This window comes from Onychostoma macrolepis, chromosome 01 (genome assembly GCF_012432095.1).
Source record: "Onychostoma macrolepis isolate SWU-2019 chromosome 01, ASM1243209v1, whole genome shotgun sequence".
Lineage (NCBI taxonomy): Eukaryota > Metazoa > Chordata > Actinopteri > Cypriniformes > Cyprinidae > Onychostoma > Onychostoma macrolepis.
Genome location: NC_081155.1, coordinates 28,422,800 through 28,444,804, shown reverse-complemented (window position 1 = coordinate 28,444,804; position 22,005 = coordinate 28,422,800). Strand labels below are relative to the sequence as shown.

The 22,005-nt window shown below is 37.3% G+C and overlaps 1 protein-coding gene across 2 annotated transcripts in view; it reads right to left on the bottom strand.

Annotated features, from left to right (window-relative positions):
- Window positions 1-3,981: 3,981 nt before the first annotated feature.
- The window catches only part of dnajb14 (DnaJ heat shock protein family (Hsp40) member B14), an 89,436-nt gene continuing 71,412 nt past the window's right edge, over window positions 3,982-22,005 (bottom strand). For both annotated transcript variants that reach the window (XM_058790221.1, XM_058790227.1), the window contains 2 exons: window positions 5,397-5,569; window positions 3,982-4,541 (listed from right to left, as the gene is read on the bottom strand). In XM_058790221.1, the coding sequence (XP_058646204.1) occupies window positions 4,417-4,541; window positions 5,397-5,569 (298 nt within the window). In that variant the 3' untranslated portion in view covers window positions 3,982-4,416. The remainder of the gene's footprint in view (window positions 4,542-5,396; window positions 5,570-22,005) is intronic.

Here is a 22,005-nt window from a genome sequence, read left to right as displayed (position 1 = left end):
ACTTCTGCTGAACGCAACTATGATGTAGGCAATAAGGAACTTCTAGCCATGAAGGCAGCGATAGAAGAGTGGAGACATTGGCTTGAAGGAGCAGTCCATCCGTTCCAAGTTATCACAGACCATAAAAATCTGGAATACATCAAGAGTGCCAAGCGTCTGAATCCACATCAAGCCCGATGGGCATTGTTCTTCACCCGTTTTCAGTTTACCGTCACCTACAGACCTGGCAGCAAGAACAGTAAGGCTGATGCTCTGTCCAGACGTCACGATCATACAACAGACAATGTCACACCTGAATCCATTCTTCCGCCATCTGTTATCATTGCTCCAGTAACCTGGGACATTATGGAGGAGATCCAACGAACCCATCAGCAAGAACCACCACCAAACAACTGTCCCCCAAACAAACATTTTGTGCCTCAAGGCTTACGTCCCCGAGTCATGCAATGGGTTCACACCTCTCTGAGCTCAGGACATCCTGGAATTGCACGCACTCTCCGTTTACTACAGAACTCTTTCTGGTGGCCATCAATGATCAAGGATGTGATAACCTATGTCAAGTCCTGCCAAACTTGCGCTCGCTCTAAGACCCCCAAGGAACTACCTTCCGGTCTCCTCCAACCATTACCAATTCCTCAGCGTCCTTGGTCTCACTTGTCCGTAGATTTTATCACAGACCTGCCACTCTCCAATGGTTTCACCACCATCCTGGTAATTATTGATCGCTTCTCTAAGGCCTGTCGTTTGATTCCACTCAAGGGTCTCCCCACAGCCATGGAAACGGCTCAAGCTCTGTTCCACCATGTTTTCAGAGTTTATGGTCTACCTGAGGATATTGTTTCTGACAGAGGAACCCAATTTACCTCTCAGGTCTGGAGAGCCTTCTGCAAGCAATTAGACATCAATGTAAGCCTCACATCGGGGTACCATCCACAGTCTAATGGCCAAGTGGAAAGGTTGAACCAGGAGATCGGCAGGTATCTCAGAACTTATTGTAGTCGTGAACAGAACCGGTGGGCAGAATTCCTTCCTTGGGCTGAATACGCCCAAAACTCCCTCACTCATTCCTCCACTGGCATGACTCCTTTTCAATGTGTCCTGGGATTTCAACCCCCCTTGTTCCCGTGGTCGGGTGAACCCTCATCAGTACCTGCAGTCGATGACTGGATCAGGCGCAGTGAGAGGGTGTGGGACAGTGCCCATGTCCGTCTACAGAGAGCCGTCAGAAGACAAGAGTTCCAGGCAAACAGACGACGTCGCCCACACCCCCCCTACCAACCAGGACAAAGGGTCTGGCTTTCTACCGAGCAAGAAGCTCAGCCCCAGGTATATTGGCCCATTTAAAATAATTAGACAGATCAATGAGGTCACGTACCAACTTGAGCTTCCTACCAATTACCGGATCTCCCCCTCCTTCCACGTCTCGCTCCTCAAACCGGTCCACCCGGAAGCTGACCCCAATGCTGAGAACCAAGAGCCACCGCCACCGCTGGATATAGATGGATTACCAGCATACAGGGTGAACGAATTGCTGGACTCAAGGCGTCGAAGGGGTCAACTCCAATATTTGGTGGACTGGGAGGGCTATGGACCTGAGGAGAGATCATGGGTTGCAGCCTCCGACATCCTGGATCCTTCACTCATCGAAGACTTTCATCGAGCCAGACCCGATCGTCCAGCACCACGATCACGGGGACGTCCTTGCCGAGCGCCAGGAGGCGCTCCTAGGGGGGGGGATTCTGTAGCGCCACGCCAGCAGAGGGAGCCCTCGCCCGAGTACTGACTGGTATCGCTCCCTCTGCTGCTTCTGTTATCACTTCCTGTTTGGCAGCTATTTAAGCATGGCCAGGCTAACAGACCTTGCGAAGTAATGCCAGTTTCACTGCCTTACCGAGCGTTTCCTTTATCTAGTGTTGTTTGCTACGTGGATGACTTTTTGCCTGTTTCTCTGGATTTTTGCCTTTAGGATTGCCCTCTTGTTTGTTTGCCAGTGGGACTGTGTATTGTTATTTTGACTCCTTGCCTGTGACTACGACTCTGATCTTTGCCTCACGATTTGGATTGTTGTGTGATTCCTAATTAAACTTCTGCACATGGATTCTGACACGGCTTCAGCCTCTCCCTCATTACAACCGCACAAAAGGATATATGGTTATGTATGCGAGTTGAAGTTCCAGCAATTCACCAATCAGTCTTTATAAAGTTCTCTCTTGTAGAAAGTTACTGTGATTGTGTGGTCAGATGCAAGGCTTATCTGTCTCTAAGGAGTCAAGTGATGATGATGTTTGATGGTGATGTTATCCAATGAAGTAGATGACCATGATCAAACATAGACTCCCAATCAAAAGGTGGGCATTGTGGTAATCAAAATGTCCAATGTAGCAACATCCAAACATGGACCACAATTTTGGCGTAAATATGCATTAAGCATATATAGAAAAGTCCTTCTACAAAAACACAAAATGCCTACAGTGATTTATCTGCATTAAATCTAACATATTCAAGAAGCACAACAATCATCTTTTACAAATAAATAAACAAACATCTTACTTACAGTTGAGCATGAAACATAATGTTTCCCAACCAGGACTTTAGTTTATTTGACCAAGGAGGTCAGCCATGCTTCCATAGCGGTAGCTATGCTCCTTTACTCTACTGCTCAACTGCTTCTTTATCTAAGCACAGAGGTTGTCCACCAGCCCTAGTGGTGAGGAGTGTATTAGCAGCTTAAAAACTAAGTAACGGGCTGGCGTCTGTTACACCTCACACAAACCTACTGCATTCCGCCAGAGAGGACTGCGGCTGCAACGCATCGTCATTTGGATTACTTTTGGTACTGCTTTGGACATTTCCATTATCAGCCTTTATACTGGCAATAAAACGTTTACCAAGACACCGCTTCAATCCCAGTATACATTTACCCAACTATTATCAAAAGTATTTCTAAATAAATACAACAAAACATTTCTTGCGACCTTACGTGAAGTATTAAGTATAAATTGCGTTACGAAGAAGATTTGGATCATCTCAAGAAAATCACATACAGATCATATCTATCGTAATCGTGTGTTTATTATCTTATATAATCTATAGTGGCTGTTGTCATGTTTATTTCTGCTGTGTAAAAGCCTTAACATGTATGCTCTGGCTGAAACTCACGTTGTTTGTGATGTTACACCCGCCTCTCCGTTTTTAAGTTGCCAGGGATACATTCCAAGTATAATACACATTAGTAAAAGGATCTATTTACATTTTTATGTGTCTATATACACTCTGGGCGGCCGAGGTACATTATAAAAGTAGCCCAAAAAAACCGCAACCCACGGCTCTGTAATTTTTCCCGCGACTGTATTTTCAAAATAGCCCACTTGTGCCGCTGCCCTGGCAACACTGGTTTGCTGCACCCTCATCACACAATAACCTTCCGCGCTGCGATGACGGGAAGAAGTTGGGGTCAAACCTTATCAAACGATTAATTTGCGCTAAAAAATATTAACGCGTTAAAATTTTTGGATTAATCACATGCGTTAACACGTTAACGTTGACACCCCTAATTGTTACTAAAATGGTTATTTCCCTGCATATTTCAGCCAATTACGTTTTATATCCTTGTATATATAAAATAGGTGGGTTTATGTTTGGGGGTAAGTTAAGGGGTCTAAAAATCTAAATCGCTTATTGATAAAATGATAAAAATGCATATTCGCTATAAAATGGGTAGGTTTAGGTTTGAGGGTAGGTTAAGGGGTCTAAAAATGTAAATCGCTTATTGATAAAATGATAAAAATGCACTGATACGAATATCTTGATGACATAAAAGATGCATAAATATTTAATGTTTTTCAGCTAAAAATACGTAGCGATTTGTACATTTTAAACATTGAAATACATCTAAATTGTACATTTCAGCATCAATAAAAACATACATTTTGTGTTTGTAAATGTTATGTATTAATACCTACGTATAAACAATGAGACCAGTCTGGTTTAAAAGCTTTTATTTTATTTGTACCATTTAAGTTTCATTAACATTCAAAATAGTGGTCTCTTTAAGTTAGTAGCACTTAGAGCAAAAAAGACATGGCATCAATAGAAGCAAAAGTTTGGGTTCAATAAGTCAGAAAGAAAGAAAGCTGTGATTCAAGTGTAAAACATCTAAGCCCATTTCTCACTGTTTAGTCAATTTAGGCATAAAAGAGAAAAAACATTAAACAAGGAAAAATAATCTTTTTCTAAGTTGATTTTCTAGACTATGACGCAAAGTATATTCCAGTGGAAGATAAGGGATTTTTAATGAATTCTCTCTTTATTTAAATATTGTCTTTCTATAAGAGTGTTAAAAAAAACAGCAAACAATAAATATTTACATTTATGGTATCTTATTTTCATAAATGTCCATTAGTTTTAGTTTAAGGTTTATCCTCCACGAAACAGATCGTTTAATCTATCCAGCTCTTTGCAGTTCTCCATGGTCATGAGCTCAGCCTTTCGCTGTAGTCTTTCATCTCGGTAGACCTTGGCAGCATACAGTAGGTCTGTTTCTGAAGGGGATGACATGATGTACAAAATATTACTTTTCCATGTACATAAGTGTACTTTATAAGTGTACTTCATGTACAATTTACTCTTTTAAACCATGGTTTCCCATATAAACTCAGTGCAAAAAAGTGCCCCTCACTTTCAACTGCATGTGTACAAGCATGTGTAAAATGGATTAGCCAGTTCTTGCAGTGAAATGTTACCCCCCTCTTCCACTAAGACACAAGTTCTCGAACATATCTGGGGGACACATGATTACAAGTGGTTTGACACTGCAAGGATGATCAGCTGTCTTTTTTGTCTCCCTGTAGCACTGTCTTAAGTGTCTTAGGTTTCTTTACTGTCCCAACTTATAATAAATGTGACCTTCATTGCCTGTAAACTGTTAGGCTGATGATACACTGGGCAACTTTGGGAAATGTTGCCGTCAACGAGCAACCAGGTGAGACAGGGCCCACGACCGATCTAAAATATCCAGATAGAAATTTGTTACCAATTCTCAATGGGAATGTGCCCAAGTAACATTGATCAAAATAAGTTGCCCCATGTATCATCACCCTTAGTGTCTTAAGGACTACTCCATAGGTGCATGTGCAATAATTATATATATATAAAATATTCTTTAAACCCATTCCGATAAAGATCTGTTAAGTTTATTTGGATTTTACCAAATGATATTTAAAATACAGTATCTATACAGTATTTTTTTTTTTTGCTGAGTTTATATGAAACATGGTTTTAAACTCATTTTTTATTAGGACCTTAGAGCATACTTAGGCTGTTAATGTGTGTAAATAAGCCCCTAATAGAACACTAAGATGGTGAAGATAAAGATGAAATGAAATAATGGTACATACTTGTCTGTCTTTCCTTCCAGCAGTTGTTTCGCACATTAGAAACATAATCCTCTTCTACACTCTTCTCAATTTTTAGCAAAGCTGAGCCCTTATATTCTGATTTGAAATCTCTGGTGACAAAATAGTCCACATGCAGGTTCTCTGTTTGTCTTTTCACAGTCTGTCCTGTGGACCTGGATGTGAAGGAGCAGAGATAACATCTATTAGACAGTTTTTAAGCACAGCATTTAAAAGCTCTAGAATCCTATTATATTAGTAAGACTTTATTTTTTAATATTATTATTTGTGGCTCAAGCTTAAATAATAATATCAATAAGAAGAAGAGGAAAGGAACACAAAGTCAGTTAAACACCAGGGATATCATTCAGTTAGGAAGCATAAGTGATATCAGTATCAGTTTCACCTGCTTTAGTGCAAATGAAAGTGACAACAGGTGCACTGGAAAGACAGCCAGACAACCCCCCCAAAGGGGGTTCCAATATGTGCCGATGCAGTAGGTTCAGCGGCCCTCGTTTACATCGAGTGGTTTGATCCTTCTAGGCGGATCAGAGTAGAATGCTGTCACCAATGATTCTGTATCGCTGACAGCTTCAGATTCGAGTGTGCCGCTTACCTGGGCCACGCCCACACTGAGCCTGTGCTCTGCCCTGCCCCTCCTGCTCTCATGTTTCTCCCCTTCCAGCTGCCTCGGAGGATGAAACAATGAAGTTGCGGGGCTGAGCAACCGGGCTTGAGTGATCTCACGCCGGCACAGGTCTCGTATGCTTCACTCTCCGTGCAGCACTTTGATCCACCAGTGTGATTTACACATGAGGATTAGTGCGGTTTGATCTTTTTAGATGGATCAGAGGAGAATGCATGCAGCACTTTGATCTGCTGGTGTGTTCACATGTAAGGATCAGCGCCCCTCGTCGAACGAGCCGTATGATCTTTTCAGGTGGATTTAAAGATTGCTGTCACTGATTATCACTGATAGCTTCAGATTTGGATGCATCTGGGCCACAGCCATGCTGAGGCTGCGTTGCTCTTACTGCAAGAGCATGAGTCTCACAAAGCACTTAGATCAGCTGGTGTGTTTACACGTGAAGATCAGTGCGCCTCTTCTAACGAGTGGTTTAATCTTTTTAGAGTAGAATGCAGTCCCTGATGATTCCAGATCACTGACAGCTTTAGATTTGGAGGACTGGGCATGCTCTGGAGAGGATCCTGATACCCTTTTCCCCAATGGGTTATTATGGGCTGACAGAGAGCGAACTGATTTGCATTGTCACCAGGCTGTGGAGAAGTTCATGATGTACTTACACAGGTGTGGCGCACTCCTATGCTGTGCGTGTTCATTTTTATAATTCTGCTATCCTCATCTCTGTTGACGCTGCTGAAATAAGAAGGTATGGCAAGCTCCCCCCTCAAGAGAGGCGGTTGCTGCACACCTCTACTCGCCATCTGCCCGGCAGATTTGCAAACAGCTTCATTGCAGCTCAGAAGTTGAACAGTGACTTTTACAGCTGCTACTTACTTGTTCCCAAGAAACCTACACACTTTACGAAGTAGCCCATGTTCCCTCCCATGCCTGGTGCCTGGGCCGGTTTTATATCAGGGTAACCCACTGCTGCATCAGAGCTGTGGCCCTTTGGAAAACTTCTTGTTTGTTTCGATCAGGCGTCCACTTGGGACTGACCTGCAGAAGGAAGGTAGTTACGACAGATGCCTCCAACCTGGCATCTGGGCAGACCAGCGTTCGGCTCCTGGTAAAACCTGGAGCAATGCTTACACATCAGCTGGGTCGAGACGATGGCGTTTTTTCTGGCCCTAAAAACCTTCCTGCCAGCATTAAAGGGGCACCCTGTCCTGGTCCGCTCGGATAACATGACAGTGGTAGCCTACTTCAATCACCAACGGATCAGTAGGCTTGGGTATCGAGAACCGGCTCCATTTTAGAACCAGTTCCAAATTTACAAGAACTGGGTATTCGATAAGACATGCATTTTGATTCCACTTAACGATTCCGGAGTTCACATTTTAACCTCTGTGGGACGCCTACGTTCACTTCACTATTTTACAATTAAATCCTAATCTAATCAAGACAAACTATATATCGTTGGAAAGGTCTAAGACTCCTAAATAGGTATTTTACCACTTTTTTTGTAAAAAAATTATGTAGGAAAAGTAATAGATTAATTTATGACAAGAGTGGACCTGAAAAATCTACATCATAACAGGAGTTCTGACCTTTGTCACAGAAAGTCTTCTTAGTTGCCTTTTTCTCTATCATGTATTAGAAATCATAAGAAATTATATATCAGTTGAAAACTTAAAATCTCAAAATTCATCCATTGAAACCCATTTTAAAATCAGACATTGCATTACCATGGAAATGGTATATCAAAATCATCTTACAAAATGTTTTCATTCATGAATTATAAACATTTAAGTTTGGATAGTGCACTATAATGACTATGTTCAAAACTGTGAGTGACAGTTAAGGGGTTAATGTGATTTTAAATTATTTAAGTGCAGGAAGGGAAATAACTTCACTGTTTGCATGCCGCGCACCCATCTGACGCCCGAGCACAGAGAACAGCGGTCCCGGTGCAGACTGTGTCCGTACTCCAACCGTTCTGTGCATTTCCACTGCAGAAAAGGTTGTTCCTAGCCGGAACGGATTCCTCTTTCACATTTGCTGACCAGTATGCACAAAATTACGTCAGTATATCATCATAAACATAGCCATTTTTGTCTTAAGTGAACGTAAATAGATGAGAAAGAAAACGCATGTGTGGCAGTATTTATAGATCTGCGTGTGTTCGTTGTTAAAGAGACAGCAGCCTAATAAATATGCTGCCTGTCACTGAAGTTAATCAAAGAACAAAAGAAAAATACAGCTGCAAGCAGCGATGGCGGGACCAAGCCATCAGTGCAAAAGCCACCCCGGTGGCATCAGGAAAACTGTGCAAATGCATTTACATTAACCCTCTGTCACTCTGGTTTTAAAGGATACAGCAATGAAAGGGTTACTCTATAACTTTAAGACTGTGAAACACACACACATAAAAAAAATGGTAAAAATATATTGTTCATTGTTAGTTCATGTTAGTTAATGCATTAACTAATGTTAACAAATGTGACATTATTAAAAAGTGTTAACAAAATATTTAATTATCTATAAACATTTTTTAAATGATTTTAAGGATCTATAAGCATTTGTGAAATAATTTTGCCTGCATTACACCTTAGAAATAGACAAAATCACAGATATAAATTAAGAGACTTTTAAACCAAGACTGTAAAATAGACTCTCTCTCTCTCACACACACACACACACACACACACACACACACACACACACAAAGAGAATAATATATACAACTTTTGTAACACTTTACAATAAGGTTTTAGTTGTTAACATTAAATAACTGTTACTTAACATGAACAATATTTATATAGCATTTATAAATCTTAGTTAATATTATGTTCTAAACTACTACATTATTAATTAATACTATTACATTATTAATTAAAATGTATAGTTAATGTATAATGTCTGTCTAATGTATAATGTTAATGTCCGTAACTCATTTTAAAGCATTTTAAATTTATGAAACTAAGCATGTTTTCCTAAGAATGACTTGTTCTACATATGTAAAAAGTTTTGAAGAGTTTAGATAATGCACTTTAAAGATATGTCAGTCACATCTATGAGATGATGTAAATTCAGATGAATGTCATGTCGCAGGAAGTCATAGGTCAGTATCAAATGATTGTCAAATTATTATTTGCAGCACAAAAATCTAAAAGTCCACTTGTATGTATCTTTAGATCTTTTTATGTTGTAATAAACATAATTACTAGCCTAATTATATAAAGTTATGCTGTCAGTGCCCTACAAATTAACTGGTTCTAGGACTTTTTTGTCCCTAAAACTGACAGAAAAGGATAAGGTAGGCTTGCCACCTTTAGCAAGGCAAAATAAGGGACACCCATTCACGACCCTGCCCCCCACCCCAAAAAAAAAACATTTAAAAACCAAGGACACAAATAATTACCAATAAACCATGAGAAAACATGCTCAAGTATGTAAACTTGCAACAGAACACATTAATATTGCTATTTTAAATTGGATTATTTATAATTATTAATTATTATTATTGGTCTTTTTTGACAGTTCTGCAGCTGTTCCCTGGATGGGATGCATTTTTATTATTTATTTATTTTATTTGCTTAAATTAGGACTACATTATTACGTAATTATTTGTCCCATTTTTTTATCTACATAATGTAGCATTTTTTAAACTTTTTTAAAATGCCAAATTGTTGTGCTATGTATATTTATATTTATTATGTATATATTTGTGATTAATATAAATGGTAAATTAATAAATAGGGTCTAACATTAATTCTAACCTATTAATTCATCTGTCTAATCATGTTTAAAAATATAATAATTGTGTCTACCAAGCTCTGATAATGTATGGAATATTATATTAACACACTATCCAAATTTTAATAAAACAATAGGCCTATACGATGTGTCTGTCACTTCAATGCTATGATTCACCCAAAAATGAAAATTCTGTCATAATTTACCCAGGTCTTTATAAACCTGCAAAAGTTTCTTCTGCTGAACACAAAAGAAGATACTTTGAAGAATGTGGGTAACTAAACAGCTGCTGGTCCTCAGTAACTTCCATAGTAGAGAAAAAATACAATCAGAGTCATTGGGTACCAGAAACTGTTAGGTTACCCACATTCTTCAAAGTATCTTCTTTTATGTTCAACGGAAGAAAGAAATGATTACAGGTTTGGAACAACTTGAGTGTGTGTAAACGATAAAAAAAAAAAAAAAAAAAAATCATTTTAGGGTGAACTGTCCCTTTAAGTCAGACAGTCCACCGTGAGCAAATGCTTCTCTGCAAATTATGCGTTCATCATTAGATGCAGGACAGACCTAATCTATTGATTAGATACGGGACGCATCATTTTACCTTTAAATACGGGATGATTCCGTATTTTAAGGGACGGGTGGCAACCCTAGCTATATGCTGTGTTTAAATGTTTCCACTTACTTGAGCAACTTAATATACAAATCTAGAAGTCAAATTCATTGAATACGTTGTTTATATTAATTGAGTTTAAACGTGAATATGTCTATGAAAGATAGACTGTACTGTACTGTGATTAAAAGAGGATCACAATGCTGGAAAAAACACTTTCAGTATAGGCTAACAACGTTTGGATCTGAAATCAAAATAATGGATAAATGTTGTGTTTGTGGTAAACAGCCGCGGATCAGGAGCGGACTGCAAACGCGTCCCGTGCAAAACAATGAGTCCGTGCTGCTTCTGCACCTCATACGTAACGCACACGGACCGCATACGCACTGCAAACGGAGCATGTGTGAAACAGGCGTTACAAAGTACATCAGAACATCGAAATCCAAAATCATTCCAAACATATGCGGTGCTTTTTACCGTCGTCTGCAGGACTTTGCTCCTCTGCAGACACACTTTGTTGGGAAGTTGAACCACTGCTTGCGCTCATCTTTTCCAAATGGCGTTATTTGACGTTCAGTCAGCACGTTCAGTGTTAAAATGCTCCCTATTGGTTAAACTCTGCGTCAAACGTAAAATGCGCAAACTGTAAAAAACTACGTAGATGCTTGTTACCATATTTGATAGTTCTTCATCGAAATAATTGCAGCTTTTGCGATTTGAAAATCGCACCCTTTCAAATCGCGATTTCGGTTTACAAACGATTAATCGTGCAGGCCTACCTACTTGGATGCCCTGGGGGTAAGCAGATAAACATCAAATTTTCATTTTTTAAAGTTATTTAAATGATCCTTTTAAATAACTTTATATGCATTTTTTTTTCACAATATATTTCACTTATATCATTATGCATCTTTAAAGGAACACTCCACTTTTTTTGGAAATAGGCTCATTCTCCAACTCCCCCAGAGTGAATAAGTTGAGTTTTACCGTTTTTGAATCCATTCAGCCGATCTCCGGGTCTGACAATAGCACTTTTAGCATAGCTTAGCATAGATCATTGAATCCTATTAGACCAGTAGCATCACGTTCAAAAATGACCAAAGAGTTTCGATAGTTTTCCTATTTAAAACTTGACTCTTCTGTAGTTATATCGTGTACTAAGACCGGCGGAAAATGAAAAGTTGCGATTTTCTAGTCCGATTTTGCTAGAACTATACTCTCATTCCGGCATCATAATCAAGGAACTTTGCTGCCGTAACATGGCGCAGCAGGCGCAGTGATGTGCAGCGCCTGAAAGCAGTCCCCAGCCAGGTACCCAGTTATAATATAGCTGGGGACTACTTTCAGGCGCTGCGTATCACTGCGCCTGCTGCCGCCGGCAAAGTTCCTGATTATTACGCCAGACTGGGAGTATGGTTCTAATATCGGCCTGAAAATCGCAACTTTTCATTTTCCGCCGGTCTTAGTACACGATATAACTACAGAGGAGTCAAGTTTTAAATAGGAAAACTATCGAAACTTTTGGTCATTTTGAACGCGATGCTACTGGTCTAATCGGCTTCAATGATCTATGCTGTTATGCTAAAGTGCTATCGCCAGACCCGAGATCGGCTGAATGGATTCAAAAATGGTAAAACTCAACTTATTAACTCTGGGGGAGTTTGAGAATGAGCCTATTTCCAAAAAAAGTGGAGTGTTCCTTTAAAACCTAAAAATGTGAATCCTCGTTTCTTAAGATTTTTTATATGTTCTGTACATTATTATTTCTCTTTTCTGCATTTCACCTCTGCTGTTGTTTATTTCTAATAAACCTGACATTGTATATTACATATTGTTGGCTCTGTGACAGATTGTTTATGTTCCTATATTCTTCCATGCTGATGGCAGTGCAGCAGAGTTGGAGGGGACCTCTTGTTGAAGAACATCTCCAAGACACTATGAACCATCTGACTAGTAAGTAAAACCTCAAACATTCAAAAGTTTATCAGATATTTAAAAAAATATATCAAATAAATGTAAAATATTTTTGGAGTCCTGTATGTCTTACAAGGCCATCTCGTTTAACACTGCATTGAGGACACTACAACCAGAGAGGTACAACATAATTCAAAACGAGACACAGATTATAATAAAAAAAAAAAGTTCTTTGAAATGAAAATTTAATAATGGTTAGACAGAACCGAGTACCGTGACTGTGCCTCACTTCAAAGTGAAACAGTCTGTAATGGTCATCTGCCATACCAGATGGATGGTGAAGTTGGGAATTATAAGTTAGATTTTTTTAAACTTTAAATGTAGTAAAGTGTTTGTTCAAGTAGACTTTGTTGCTTGTGGAAACCTCACACAAGCCTGAAAGGTGCTTAAAACTTAAAATCCTATTTGCACTCTTGAAAACTGTTCACCAAAGAGTATATTTCAGTGCGGCAGAATTTTCTGCACACTTCACCACCAAGATCAAAATGAGCGTTGTGAATGTAAAAGCTTCACATTACATTTATAACAATCATTGTTAATGTTTGAATTGTATTTCAGGGCTGTTCGTGAAGACAGATAATCAAGAGATGTTGTGACAACCTGGACAGAATTCAGCTCCAGATCCAGCCTCCACACCAGACTTCTCACTCACAAGGATTGCTGTCAACTAGCATATTATACTCTCTTCTGAGTTAGGTGCATGCAGATATTACCGGATTTTTAGATATAATGAAAACTATATCATATATATATATGAAGAGTTCATTTGCAAAAACCGATAACGCCATTTATATTTTATTTTTTTCAGAAATCAAATCCAAGTAACATCAATCAAACTACAGTTGGGTTGTTTTGATTAAGTAATAATAACTATAATAAAAACAGGAAATTTACAAAATTAAAGTTCGTTGAAAGTATGATTTTATTGCATATTAAAAGTTTGTTTTATAGCAAAAGCAGATAACTCCACATTTCATGTCTGACAAACGTTGTTTTTGTTGTGATCATAGATTATGGATGTGATTACACGCAATACACAGTGCTTTCCCTCACCATTGTAACGCGGTGCTTTTGCAAAGCTCTGTGAAAACGTTTCAGCTTTTATTTAACTGTTACGCCCTGAAGAAGATATCACAGGTTCATCAAGTTCGTCGAAATTGTCCATCCTCGATCACTTTTAGTCAGCTTTGACAAAACTCTTCTCAGCTAGCACGTCTTTTCAAAGTGAAAGTAGTCTTGTCACCTGACCTGAATACAGCGCGCTGATTCGCTAAAATGGATTTATCGACTTCTGTTAAAAAAAAACAAGGGCGCTTGTCGGCTTCTGCAGTAAAAACGTGAACTCACGATGCCTTGAAAGTTTTTTTTGAAAGTGGCGTTTATCGGTTTTTGCAAATGAACTCTTCATATATACTGTATATAATATTTTTAGTTTTTTTTCCCAGAGCACCTAAAAGCCATTTCATACTTGTCATACTCCAACAGGGTGAACGCACTGACCAAACAAAACAAAATTTGTGGCAGTGTGAAATGACCATAATGCTGTATGTTAGGTGTGAGATTCATTAAACTTGGTTTGCTATAATACATCTATTCATAAGTGCACCAGTGTGAATCATAATTCCCCCCACATTTGCTGTATATCCATAAAGTGATATCTTTGTCATAGTATTCTTTCAGTGGTTAACTAACTCATTAGACAGTCTCTTGCTCCCACCTACTGGCATAACAGTGTAACCTCCAATGTTTTTGTTTTGTTTTGTTTTTTGAAAAAAGATTTTTGCATATGATTTCCAATGAATTATTGGAAGTGGGTTGGTTAAGGGCCTGATTAGCTGATGCATTACAACGCTTGATTCGGGTTCAATAGGGGAGCATGTGATCAGTTGAGAAATTGTGCATAGTTAATGATGGCTCTTAAATATTTAAATACAGTGTGTTGATTGCCTTCTAAGACTTGCATATTTGTGCATAATGTTTTGACCCTGGATGATTACAGAAGGATAATTTTTCATTTATGTGCCAGAAACATCATAAGCATTCATAATTTTGTTGGTTCATGCTGAACTGGTGTTGATAAATGTACTCTTTATATTAATAATTCAATATATATTGTCACTGTTTTTAAGTTACATTGTCTGGAGAGTTTTCCGGTTTTTCAGTGTCCAAATGTTGTTTGTATTCTATTTATTATGAAGGGACAAATTATAATCTCGATAATGAAAACATTTACATGTGTGGAGATTTAATTTATTTACATAAAGTTTGAGTGAATGGGAATATATTCTATGAAACATGTTTAAGTTTATTTAATTGAATATTTTAATGTTTTAAAATATATTTGCATTTATAGAAATCTAATATATTTACATGTACAGAAATGTAATATGTTAACAAATATTAGAAATTAATATATGGACATATATTGCAAATTTACATAGTCTGATATCTAAATGTATTTACATATAAAGGAAATAAATATATGTAAATATTTACAATTAAAATATATTTACATATAGTTAATATATGTGGAAAATATTAAAAGCGGCCAAAATCAAATATTTAAATATATATTTCAAAATATATTTACATATATTGTGTAAAACATATTTTCATGTACAGAAATGCTATATGTTAACAAATATTAGAAATTAATATATGGACATATATTGCAAATTGATATATTTACATAGTCCGATATCTAATATATTTAAATATAAAGGAAATAAATATATGTAAATATTTCCGATAAAATATATTTACATATATTTAATATATGTGAAAAATATTAAAAGCGGCCAAAATAAAATATTTAAATATATTTTAATATATATTTCAAAATATATTTACATATATTCTATAAAATATATTTTCTTCTATTTGAATTTAAGATATTTAAATATATCAAAATAAAAATATATTTCAATCTATGTGACTTCTGTATCTATATGTAAGGAATAATTGACGACGGGCCGTTGGATTATTAGAAAAATAATGCGGTCACGACGCAAAGCGCCTTGGGTGTGCATTATTTTTCTAATAATTGTTTAATACTCATGGCAACCGTAGTATAAGCGGAATAATTGACTTCTGTCCGTTGAATTATTAGAAAAATAATGCACACCCGAGGTGGTGATGCGGTCACGACGCGAAGCGCCGTTGTTGTTACCTCGCTTGTGAGAAGTCATGTAGTTTTTAAGTTGTTTACTGATAAAATCGTCAGAGTAGCACTAACAACATTAGCGCGCTGTATGTTAGTGTGTGTGCAAACTGTTATGTGTGTGTGGCTGTGAGGGAGAGAGAGCGGGAGAGATGGAGTATGTGCTTTCCGTACATAATAACGCGGAATTTTGTGGCAAAAACATGGACATGATCTGTCATTTTTATCATATTGTTTACTATATTTATTTATTTGGCCAGTGTCGTTGTGGGTCTTGGTTATTTTGCTGTTGTAAGACCTTTGAAATAACAGAAATCATTTAGCGAAGTGATATGGTCATGTAATGCGGTCAAGAGCTGCCTGGAACTACGTTCGCCATGCGTTTCCCTGAAAATAATTGCACACCTTAGAACGTTCGTCAGCCAATCAGATTCAAGCATTCAACGGCCCCGTAGTATAAATATGACTATTCTCTTATAGATCAGTGGTTGTAGCGGTATTTGACAGTTGAGAGACACAGCCGCTTTCCCGCGAGTGGGCGTGGTTTCATCGCCGACAGCGGACACGCCCCCAGCGTTTGAGAGCAGACAGTCCTGCTTATTTTTCAAAGATTTTGATCACTTATTTTAGTTACTTGGCTTTTTTTTTTTTTTATCATTCAAATTTGGCTGGGTGGTTAATAACACATTTTTCTTTTGTGTGACAAACTCAGAACACATATTTTAATATCACTTTACACAGACTTTAAATAGACCCCAATAGTATGTTCCTGCACAACTGGAGGCTCAAGTTTCAGGACCGCATTTCTAGGACCCTATTTTTTTGTAACAGTGCTACCTACCGAATTGGATCACCAAAGATGGACGACATGGACAGCAATCAGAGTGTAAGTAACTTTACCGATTTTCAATTAAATTTTATTTTATAATGTTAAAACGATGCAAAGTTTACGTAGCCAAAGTGAGAACTGCTAAGAAAAAAAGAATTAATTCCCACGAATTTGTTTGCTAGTTTTGATTATTACGACGTTCTTAATTAGTGGCCATGATTTAATTAATGTTGACTATAAGTAAATCTAGCCAGCACATTAAATAAACTTAAAAAGATGATAAAAGCATGCTGATGTGAGATGTCAGATTTACCTCTAGCTTACTGTATTAGTGTGAAAACTTGTTTAATACTCATTGTTTTACCATATTAGTTAAGTATAAATGTTTTCATCTTTCATAATTTAACTGCTATTTAACTGCTGACTGCTTGGTTGCACCACAATATGTGTTATACGCCTGTTGTTTTGGCAGTACTTTAAAATAATTTTGTTGATGTTTGAAAGGCATGGTCAGCGGTTTGCCTTCTGGACTCATGAGGCCAGAAATCTGCTTCAAGGAATTCTTCAGCCAGTGTACAGAGCACATTCTCTGAGGAAATCTACATTCAGGCTGTCGATGACCGCACCGCAAAGGAAAAGAGACTGGTGAACCTTCATTGTACTGGGATCAGAGGAGCATTTGGTGGTACTTTAACAATGTTCACATTAGGCATGGGCCAGTATGAGATTCTGACGGTATGATAACCTTAGATAAAAATATCACGGTTTCACGGTATCACGGTATTGCGATTACAGCTCTAAAATATGTTATTTTTAAATGTCTGGGTAAAAAACAACAACGTTTTTTCCACTGAACACATTTTATTTTTAAGAAACATATAGAACATTTTGGAATGGTAAACATGTCAGGCTAAATAATTAATATAAATAATTGAATTCTTGTTAATTAAATTACGTGCAGTAATTAGGCTCACTTAAGTGAGCCTAAACCTGCAGCTCAACAATAATCAGAACATAAAAAAATAATTTTCTGTAAAAAAAATAAATAAAATCCTTCTAAATGAAAAAAAAAATAAAAAATGCAGTCACTTAACCTAAACCTACAGCTCAATAATCAAAAACATAAATGAAAACAATTTCTGTAAAAAATAAAAAATGCAGTCATTAAACCTGCAGTTCAACAAGGTTTTTGGAAATATGCTCACTTTCTACACATTCATCTTTCAGTCCAAGTTATGAGCGGTGAGGTACAAAGATGTGTGCACATACACATAAGGAGAGCGCGATTGTCTCACACACACACGGTCTCTCTCCGTATAATACTCAAACACCTGAGCCAGCAGTTTGTTTCTTTTTTAAAACGACGTGATTTTGAACAGATGTAAAAAATGGCAGGAGGCTTAAAATTATAGACGTGATACCAGCTAAATTTATTGTACTAAATTGCAGAAACGTAGTACTTTAGTCTGCTATTCCCCGCTCTGTGAAGTAACATGAGGGACGAAACTAGTTGACGTTAGCTAGTTAATTAGGTATGTTATCTGCCTTGGTAGCAAGCCAAATAGTATTTATTTCAACACTGAAACAACCGGCGAATGGGTCTCTGTCTTGATTGAGGGTGAAAGAGGGAGAAATGAAGATGACACAGATATATCGTTTGTGTACGACCTGGAAGTATTTATTTAGCGATCGGCGCCAAAACGTCATCTGTATGGAACATCATTGTGTACAGAACATGATTGGTCTATGTTAAGCCCGGCTCACACTGTGCGATTTTGGCCACGATTTGGTCGTCTGGGACAAATTTTGAAAATCCTAAAAGATTCCTATAATCCTAGGCTAAAATCCGTAGTCTTTGATCGCTGGTTTGACATGTTCACCGACAGCCGATTAATGGCTGTTGCGATCAAATTTCACCTCAGACGAAATTCTGGCAGTGTCAGAAGATTTGGCGCACAGTCCTGCAGTGTGACTACCCCTACGATGAATATCAAACTGTCTATGAGCAGAATTAATGCTAGAGAATTATTCTATCAGCCATAAACTCCCAAAAAATCGCACAGTGTGAGCCCGGCTTTACCCGAGAAATTCCCATACGGCAGACTTCGCCTTTTTCGATGGGGGAAAAAGTTCCAGGGATTCACCTCATTCGGCCATCATCCTACATACAGGTTACTCTCACTGACCACTATCTGGAGGGGGAGGGGTCGTGTGACTCGTTACGCTCTTCACTGCTCACAACTGAGGGAGTCCTGCACTTTCCGTCTTTGACGACACGTAAGAAAACTGAGCATACCACAGGAACGGTATAACGGAAAATTTTAGTGGTTTTGAAACTGTGAATTTTCCAAACCGCGGTATACCTTGAAACTGGTTATTGTCCCATGCCTAGTTCACATTTATTCATCATTACTGACTACTCATAGTAAAGGTTCACCAAGAGCCTTAATTAGGAATAACATTAACAGTATATTTGAACTATGCTGCAAATGACTGTATCTTTATCTTAAATGCATAAATTTCCTCAAAATAACTGTTTTTGCACCATGGTTTGCCCATAGGGTGTACTCAATAGAGTGGGGGAACTATGATGTCACTTTGTAGGCGAAAACCCGGAAGCGAGTTAGCATTTTAGCACTTCCGGTTCCATCGTCTCAGAGTCAATGGGTTTTTTTTTAATGGGATTTTGGTTAAATCCCTAAAATAAGGTCCGTGGTTCACACGGGCTCAAGATACTTTCACGTTTTATTCTACGACATAAAACACACCAGTCACACCACACTCGTGATTTTTTTAAGTGGTTACGTTTCTTAAAAAAGACGGTTGCTAACAAGCTGCTAAATGGGACTACAGGCGCTGTCGGAGACATTAAACGTCATCACACCGAACAGTATATCAATTTAGTATTTTCCAGTTGTAGTATAATTTATAATACAATGAATTTTAGGATAACCAATGAATAGTTTACAGCATTTTATATTGTTGTTCGACAGTGTTTTTTTGCTTTGCCCCGAAATGCGACACATGTCTTCGGAGGGAATAAGCTCGTTTTATCGTTTACTGATGCGGAGACTCTGGGTTTGTACCACAAGGTAAATTCATATTATGATTATTACATGTAAACACCACATTTACTGGCTTTACGTGGTGAAAGTGAAACTTTAATTATGCATAGTGCTTTAAGCCACGTCAAAAATAAATGTGTACGGCCGCATGAAGTTGTTAGAAAGAGATTGTAGAAGCAAGGATAAAATAATATTTTGTGTACCCACCCTAACAAAATGATAGCTGAAATGTGGTACTTTGTTCACTAAAATAAGTTTAATCTTACCATATCCAAAGACTCGCTCACTCTGCTGTTATTTAAAAGATTAAATATGCGGGGATACGTTTTTAATTAAAATATTCATATTAATCAAGGATATATTGACTTTCAATGCACCTTATTTCGAAATGTACAGAAATGCGTGCTTTAAATGTCCTTTAGTTATGATTATTTCATTTATTCACTATACTATTTATTACTAATGTCTCATTTCAGTTTTATTTTGGCTCTAGTTTTGTATTTATTCCAGTTTATATGAAAAGGTTCATGCAGTGTGGATTAAAATACATATACAGGGTAAATACGTTTCACTAAACATGTTTAAAATAAGTTTGAAACAGTTCTCGAGAGCGTGGTGGTGGTGACGCTGAAGATGAGCGACTGTGGTGCTGTAGTTCATTTATAGCCTAAGTTTAGCTTTTCAGTTCTGGCGTTTTTATTTAGGCTTCAAAATTCATCAAAGTTATATTATTTTGTGAAGATTATCTTGATGGACAAAACGTGTAAGTTTCATGAACTATGATTGAACACAGAGCTTATTTTTTGCGAATATCCAAAAGCCTATGGAAAAATCCCATTGGCTTTTTGTCGAAGGAACTAGTTTCATGCTAACCGCCGATTCGCCTACAAAGTGACGTCATAGTTTCTCCACTCTATGGGAAGCCCTCAAAGTTCCTCGACAGTAGGACATCCTTTTTGTCTATCTGAGAGGAGCACTGCATAGGACACCAACACAACTGAGCTTCACAGATGGAGTGCAGTTCATCTATGGTCTTCTTTTTCCAGAGGTATGCCGGGCCATGTAATGTGTTTGTATGTTTTCCTGCTCTTGCACTTGCACTTACAAAATCTACTGTATAAACTGCATGCTGGTGCTACTCGTGTATGGACCCATGTATAATGGCTTGCTGTTCAGTAGTGGTTTAATAGTATGCTTAAATTAAATTTTCATAGGCCATCATATATTTGTCCTTGCAGGAGGCTGAGCAGTTCTTCCTTTCTGGTCCGGAATATCATTACAGGTCAGAGTAGAATATGAATTATTTTTTGCACAATGCCCAGTGCACCCTTTTGTTACTGATATTTCTGTTAACCCAACAGTGGTTGTTCTCTGATAACTATTTCAGTGAGGTGTAAGATTTTAATAGAAGGATTGATGGTAACACTTTCTATGAAGCCTGTATTTATAATACATTAATGAATGAATAATGCATTATTAGAAACCTTATAATATGTTGTATCATCTTATAAATAATCATAAGAACAATTTTAATGTATTATAATACTTATTTGTTGTTAATTTGTGGTGGAGTATGATGATTTATAACACAAAATGAACACACTGCATCCACTTAAGTTACAATGAATTATATTTCTCATAGGTATAATGTATTATATGTCATATCTTGCCATTGTTTAAGATCTGCATAATAACTTAGTACATCTTATTAGTATTTTTTACTGTAAAATAACAAATACAAAGTCTTCATGAAAACATTCCAAAAGGCTTTATAATGTGGTCGTATTATTTATAAGTGGTTTTTGTCTGCTTTAAGTGAAGTAACTTCATTGTACCTAAAGCAGACAAAGACCACTTATAAATAATAATAATTTTTTTCTCAAACAGCCATAAGATCAGATATCAAATCAGATGAACGTGTACACATTTGTTTTGAACTATTTTTATTTTAATATCAGTTTGATTATTTTGATGGTACCCTTTAGACAACTGTTGATAAGTAACTCTGCCACTACATGTCAACTAGCAGTCATTAGAGTATTAGTAGCATGTCTGCTAAATATCTGGTAACACTTTATTTTGATGGTTCACCAACAGACTTTCTACTGACTATAAGCAACTTTGCAAGTACATCAACTTATTCTACCAACTGTAACCTTAACCTAAGCCTACTAATACTCTATATAAATGTAGGGAAGATGTAATGTGTTCTCCCGTCCTTTGGGGGGAGCTGTGTGTTGTTTAGGGGAGTGAGCCCTTCTTTTCACCCACAGTTCTATTTCCTTTGTGAAAGCTAAGGAGGGTTATCATGTTGCTCCACTATATCTATTAAATGTATCTAATTTTATTAGCCATCCATGTTATTAGAAGAAATATATTGTTGATGAGAGGTTGGCTAATGTGTATCAGACATTATTTTTGATAGATTATTTTATATTTCTGATATTATTGCACATTTACTATGTTCCATGTGGCTGAGCATATTTTCATGTATATTATATTATGTTTAAGGTCTATTTGTGTATTTTATTGTCTAATTCTCCCTATTTTGATTACATCCAGCATTTATCTTTGGCTGTCATATGCTGTA